Source organism: Notothenia coriiceps, unplaced genomic scaffold (genome assembly GCF_000735185.1).
Source record: "Notothenia coriiceps isolate Sejong01 unplaced genomic scaffold, NC01 NC01_scaffold00037250, whole genome shotgun sequence".
NCBI classification, from domain to species: Eukaryota; Metazoa; Chordata; class Actinopteri; order Perciformes; family Nototheniidae; genus Notothenia; species Notothenia coriiceps.
Genome location: NW_011369951.1, coordinates 6,958,931 through 6,965,761, shown reverse-complemented (window position 1 = coordinate 6,965,761; position 6,831 = coordinate 6,958,931). Strand labels below are relative to the sequence as shown.

The 6,831-nt window shown below is 45.2% G+C and overlaps 1 protein-coding gene across 1 annotated transcript; it reads left to right on the top strand.

The window, feature by feature from the left end:
- Nucleotides 1–519: 519 nt before the first annotated feature.
- LOC104967227 (bromodomain-containing protein 1-like) lies at nucleotides 520–4,151 on the top strand. Its single transcript, XM_010796644.1, has 3 exons — nucleotides 520–1,252; nucleotides 2,276–2,405; nucleotides 3,566–4,151. Exons 1-3 carry the CDS (start codon nucleotides 520–522, stop codon nucleotides 3,759–3,761), a joined length of 1,059 nt encoding a protein of 352 aa, XP_010794946.1. The 3' UTR covers nucleotides 3,762–4,151.
- The last annotated feature ends 2,680 nt before the right edge of the window (nucleotides 4,152–6,831 follow it).

The following is a 6,831-nucleotide window of genomic DNA, read 5'->3' as shown; positions in this document are numbered from 1 at the left end:
AGTTTGAAAGTTGAAATGTCTGAAACGCTATGTGATACAGTACAGTTTACACAGCAGTACATGTTCTGTAGCTACTATTGCACTAAATGCTAACACTTGAATACGTTATGCAAATATGCAACTTGTTTGTTGAAATGTTAATAAATGGGAGCTTCCTCAAACAGCCATCTCTTTCCCGACAATCCCCTCTGTGCACGAACCCTTACATATGGTAATTAAACATTAAAACACCTGCGGCTTATAGTCCAGTGCGGCGGCTTATATATGTACACATCATTCAATTTAGCTGCTGCGGCTTATATTCAGGTGCGCCTTATAGTCCGAAAATTACGGTGCTTGCATTTTGGACTGACAAAACAAATGATATAAAGAAATCAACTTTGACTTTTAAAGACTGAGATGGACTTTTTAGACGATTTTCATTTTATACACCAAAACATTCATTTAGAAAATAACAGTATATATATTATTAGCTGTGCCTGATTGATGTTATGGAGCTAATACTGATGCTACTACCTGATGTCTCCCTCAGTGGACCGGCTGCTGAGCCCCTCGTACCGCCGGCTGACCCCCCTGGAGGAGCAGCTGAAGGAGCTGCTGGAGAAGCTGGACCTGAGCACGGCCATGAAGCACAGCCCGTCCCGCAGCAAGAGGCTCAAGCTGCTCAAGAAGACCATCATGGAGGTGCGCAGCGAGATGAGCCTCAAGACGACACCAGCGACGGCCCCCAAGCCTGACTCGTCAGAATCAGAGGAGAAACAACTACCTGAGCCCCCGGCAGAGCCTTGCTCCCCTCCCGAGAAAAAGCCTTCCCCTTCGCCCACGTTAGAGCTGTTAGCGTCGCTGTCGCACTTCCACTCGTCGTCTGGTGACTCGAAACCTCTGGACTCCGTCAAACCCGGCGTCCCCATGGAGCTCGACGGCGACACATCTACCTCAGAGTCCCCCAGCAGGCCCAACGGACACGCCCCCGACCCGCCTCTCTCCAACGGCGACATCCACACCAAAGCCTCTGGCGCCTGCAACCGACGCAACAACAACGTCTTCTTCCGCAAGTCCAAGAGCGCCAGCCCCCAGAAACCTCACAAGACTCAGGGGGCGTCCGTGGTGTCGCCGCTCGGTGCCAAAACCTTCCTGTCGGTGGTGATCCCTCGCCTGGAGACGCTGCTGCTGCCCAAGAAGAGGAGACGCAGCAGCAGCGCCGACGGAGACGAGGAGGACGAGGAGTCGCCGATAAAACGCCTCGGCACAGGTAAGGACTCGTGATTCAGTTAATGATTCAAAGGCTTTAATGTCATATGCTCTGTAGCTACGGGGTGGATACGGCCATGAGTATCTTGAGTCCCAAGCTACTCCAACAATGCAACATAGTATATATCAGACAAACAATAAGAAACGGAGTAGAATACAAGATGCTGTTCTGAGACCAACGTGCGAGTAATGTAGATGAGCTAAACTATATGCATGTCAGAAAACTAAACAAATACAATAAGCTAACTGTTGTAAATGCAGGAGTATGTAAATAGAATGAGAAACACAAGGACAGAATGTAAAATTAAATACTGTTTAGTGTAGTAATAAATATGAAGAGGCGTTTGTACCATTGATGTATAAGAACTGGATACAGCATGGGAGGCGGGGCCTCGTTCTTTCCTATGAGAGCTGCTCATTGGCGCATGAAGACAACTTTTGAGAGAGCGTAACGTCACGAAAGTATTCATATAATCATACAATCCGTTCTTATTGTGCGTCCATGGGTAAAGCTAAAACTCAGGTAGTGCTGGACACGTCACATGAACGTACCAGGCGGTGGGTTAGATGCCCGTTCATAATGCAGAGGGAAATAACTCTCAGAATAACGTTATCAGCACATTTTACAACTTGAGGACCGAATGTTTTTTAAGGGCTATACAAGTGTTCATACTGGGTGGTTTATTTCGTTTAAAAAAAATTATCCAACGATTTACAGACTCAATGGGAAAAAGTGTTTCCGGGCCCAGCGACGGTACGGAAGTGTAGTACTGCCGTTTGGCCACAACGAATATTATCACACTTCCTGCGGGCTTGGTATGTGCGCTCACTGAGCATGCGCCCCTTAAGACGTCTGATTTGCAGACGTCTCTTTCCCCATGTTAGTCAATGGGGGAAAGTTGTTTTGGGCCGGGTGACGTCACGGACTGATACGGAAGTTGCAGTACCGCCGTTTGGGCACAACGAATGTTGGGCACAGAGTCCTTGAACTATACTGACAATGTTTCTGTTCTTCTACCTTCAGGCATAGCCAACGGTTTTGTGGTGGAGGAAGAAGGGGAAATCTCTCCGTCTCCACGACTGCTGGAGCCTCGGCGCCGCTGTGCCTCCGAGTCGAGCATCTCCTCCAGCGGGAGCGTCCTCTGCAGCACCAGGTGAGTCCGGAGGAAAAGAACAGACACTGTGATGGGGCTCATTAGAATCAAAAGAAGTAGGTTTACACATACGAGGTATTTGCCTTGGTATCAGCTGGATAGTTTTGCAATCATTTCCTTCAGCGATGCTGATATGTGACAGGAGAAGTTAGTAGCTGAGGTCTACAGGGGACTTGGAGCAAAAATACCAAGTTGTATAAAAACAGATTTACTTTTTTTAACTCACTGGGTGTTTCTCAATGTCGAGGACGCTTCCTTGGTAGGACATGTCTTCCGAGTCACTTCCTTCAGAAGCTAGGCAAGAATCCTTCCTGGCATTGGGAGAACGAAGAGTGGAACAGGCTAGCTAGTGTGCGTCATATGAGAGGCCCCGCCTTAAATGTTCCGCCACAGATTTTGGGAAATTGTTCCGTGCGCAAAGCATTGTGGGGATTTTAAGACCGCGGAGGATACACATGTGCAGCCTCGAAATGTCTCGCTACGAAGGACGCCGGGCTCGGTAGAATTCCAAGGAGCCTGGCCATTGGAACAGTCCTTCGGCGGCACTCGATGTTGTAGCATCCTTGAAATAGTGGCTCTGGAGCATCCTTCCTTGACATTGAGAAACACCCCATGTCCTGTACTGGAAGCCTAACCTTTGATTCGGACCCGGCTTTGATATTCCTTACATGTAAAGTTTGAGATATCTAATATCTAAACAATATTTTTTTCATTATAACAAGAAAACACCTTATTTTCTCGTAAAACACAAGAATATTAAGACAAATATGACCCTTTTTACTTTTGTTTTCTCTCGTGGATCGACTGTAAGAAACAGGTTTAATAAAAAAAAATATCGCCCAGCTACACAACAAACCATTACACCTTCTGACAGTATGATACATCCAAAAGAGAGACAGTTATTTGAGTTATGTAAAAGAGTCAACCATTGTTTGTTGAAATCATTTTGCATGTGCTGATAATGAGAAGAAATATAATAAAATAAAACTAGAAAGACCTTGCTGTAATTTAAATGATCACACTTTAACAGGAAGCTTGGCATATTTAGTTTTAGTATTTAGTTACTTTAGTTTTAAAGTTGATCCGCAGTTTCAGACCCTCCTCACTCGAGATGTTTCGTACCTTTTCCCTTACCTTAGCTTTTCCTTCGTCTCTTCCAGCACCGTCATCGTGTCTAAAAGCGGTAAAGGGCGGTCGCCGGCGGCTCGACGGAGCACGGTGGACGACAAGAGCACTCTGATGACCTGCATCGAGAACGGGGAGTTCCCCAAAGCTGCCAAAGTGTCTCCAGGTGAGCCGAGCACCGTCCGTCTGTCCGTCTGCATGAAACCGCACGGCACGCTTTCCACCCCCTGATCTACTCATTAAAGACTCTCTGTAAATATCCTAACCCTGTTAATGTGCCGGTGTGTATTGTTGTTATTCCCTCACATCAATTTCTTTCTACGGTTCCACCTGCGCAAGCCAATGAGGTTAAAGTCGGTTTGAATATAGTTTACCAAACTCACACTGGGTTTCAAACTGAGGTTCAGGGGCCCCTCGAGGTCCTGCAGGAAGTCAGCAGAGACTCAAAGCTGCAGCCCGACAGGAAGTGGTGAAATAAAAACAGGAAGCATGTGATCGAAGTGTTCAGACAGTTGTAGAATCACATTAGGACTGCTCAGCCAACAAAATGGGCGGTTGGCTTGGCAACTGGAAGGTCACCAGTTCAAGTCCCGGCAAGACCGAGTGCTACCGAGGTGTCCCTGAGCAAGGCGCCGTTCCCTACACTGCTCCCCGGGCGCCGTTCAAAATGGCAGCACACTGCTCCTAACACTAGGATGGGTCAAATGCAGAGACACAATTTCCCCACGGGGTTTAATAAAAGTCCATCTTTATCTTATCTTAAAATCCAGTCCATTCAGCCGATTATCTTTGGTTTTACGTGTGAAAAATGCACATCATATACAGCTAGTCTCATTCCATTAAACACTTTTATCCGGTGGAATAATAAAGTACAATATATTTAAAAAATACACAGCAGAAGAACATGTGCAATTCTGAGCTAAATAACCAAAACAATTTAGAAACCAATGCTTTATTTGATCACAATTTGATGAACAGAAATACTAGTTACTACAAAAACAGTAGGACTTCTGAAAATGACAGCGGATTACAGAGAGCCTCAGTTCATTCAAAGAAAACAGAAGCTCCTCCCTAAGTGTGTTGTTCAATGTGACAATGTGAGGGAATCTGAGCTTAGTTAAATCTGCACAGTGTCTTAAGACTTCCTAATCACACTCGTGTCCTTAAAGGTAGGGTAGGTAAGAATGGAGAAACCAGCTTGAGTGCGCTAGAATTTGAAAATACACAACCGAAAAAAATCAGCCCCTTCCTCACAGAGCCCCTCCTCCAACACACACGAACGAACACATGACCAATGAGGGCACGAGATAAGTTTGTGCACAGATGGAAGGCTGACAGGCAGGTAGGCCATCCAGTTACTTTAGCCGGCTCAGATGATTGGTTGTGCTTTTTACAGCGCTACGGCTTCCACTGATGATATGTATTTATTGTCAAAGCATTTTAATATATTCATTGCTATCAGGACATTAAGAGCATTCCATGGAATATAACAAAGTGTTTCTGAAGTGAATTGCCCACCCCACCTTCATTTGAAGACAACTTCGTTAGGATTCAACTCAGGGGCAAAATATTTGTCCTCTTACTAAAAACTGTAAAACGTGTAATCTTTAGGAAGGAGTTGCGCTTTGCCCGACGTGATGACACAGATGAAAGGTGTTTAACCTTAAGCATGATTATTTGTATCGATGTTTTTAACTTACATCTATGATGTGTGTTCATTGAATACCTACATCTCCATCCATATTGATGTTGCATTACAGATTTTCTTGCGTTTGGCTTTCCACGTTCTTAGTCTTTGAAAAAAAACAACACATTTTGACATTCCTTCATCAGAATCTCCTCAAGTGTTTTTTTTAAAGGTACTCTTTAAAAAAAAAGTGTGTGTACACACACCGACACACACCAACACACACACCCGACACACCACGACACACACCACACCGACACACACCACACACAAAACACACACACACCCCACATAAACACACCGACACACACACACACACACACACAGGCCAACACACACACAACACAACACACACCACCACCACAGCACACACACACACACACACACCAAGAGAGTGTGACGTGACATTGAAACTAACGTAGAAACGAAAATTTACTGACAAAGAATTACAGAAAAAAGTAAAAACATTCGTCGTGAACCTTAAACGGACGCAACTTTACACGCATATTTATTTTTTGTGTGGGAAAAGGCACACACCCACACACACACACCACACACACAACACACACACACACGACACACACACACACACAGCTATTTGAGTAGGACATCAAACACAATGTTTTGCACTGTTCTGATTTATTTGCGCGGCCAATACGACGTATAACAACCGATCAAACCCAGAAGAATTAATTTTAACACGAGTCGGGACGTCTCCGGGAGGGCAACCCTATCTTTCTGACTCTAGTCTTCATGAAAATAACTAGAGATTAAACTCTTTACACAACGCAACGTCGGTCGTATTTTGCTTTGTTTCCCTTACAAATGTATTCCCTTTAATTCTGTGCTCTTTATTTTGTTACGGTTTTATAAAGACTTTACATGGTTATAATTATCCTAAATTTTTTCATCTTTATATGTACACCTTATGTTTACATCTCATTGTTTTATATTACGTCCTATATTATATGTAATTAACACTTTTTTACCCTAAATAAGTTATACTTTACCACACAGTAGTTTCACCGCACCAGTCTGGATTTGACCCCCTACCTTTGCCTGTCCTGCGACTGGTCCCCGCCTCTCAAAAGGGACGTCTGCCTCTGGTGTTCCGTACGTGCTCGGCTCCGCGAGACCTTCGCTTTCTGGGTGTTTGTTGTTCGTCAGGCCAATTACCCGGTTCGAGAGGCGCACCCGACACTCGTGTTTAGTGGCTCGATGACGTGCGTTCCTACGTCTCCCCGCGACTACCCAATTACTCCTGTGTCTCCCCTGCTGTTCGTGAAGTGAGTGGTCCCGCCCAATCCTGCCTATAGGTGGATGTAAATCGGGTTTTGATCCAAATTCTCCGCGAGGTATTGTTTACCTCTCCGTCCCCCCGAAGGTTGTTGGAGATGTCCTTGTATGCTATTCGTCCAAATACTTCCATATGTGTGTGTGTGTGTGTGTGTGTGGTGTGTGTGTGTGTTGTGTTGTGTGTGTGTGTGTGTGGTGTGTGTGTGGTGTGTGTGTGTGTGGTGTGTGTGTGTGTGTGTGTGTGTGTGTGTGTGTGTGTGTGTTGTGGTGTGTGTGTGTGTGTGTGTGTGGTTGTGTGTGTGTGTGTGTGTCGTGTGG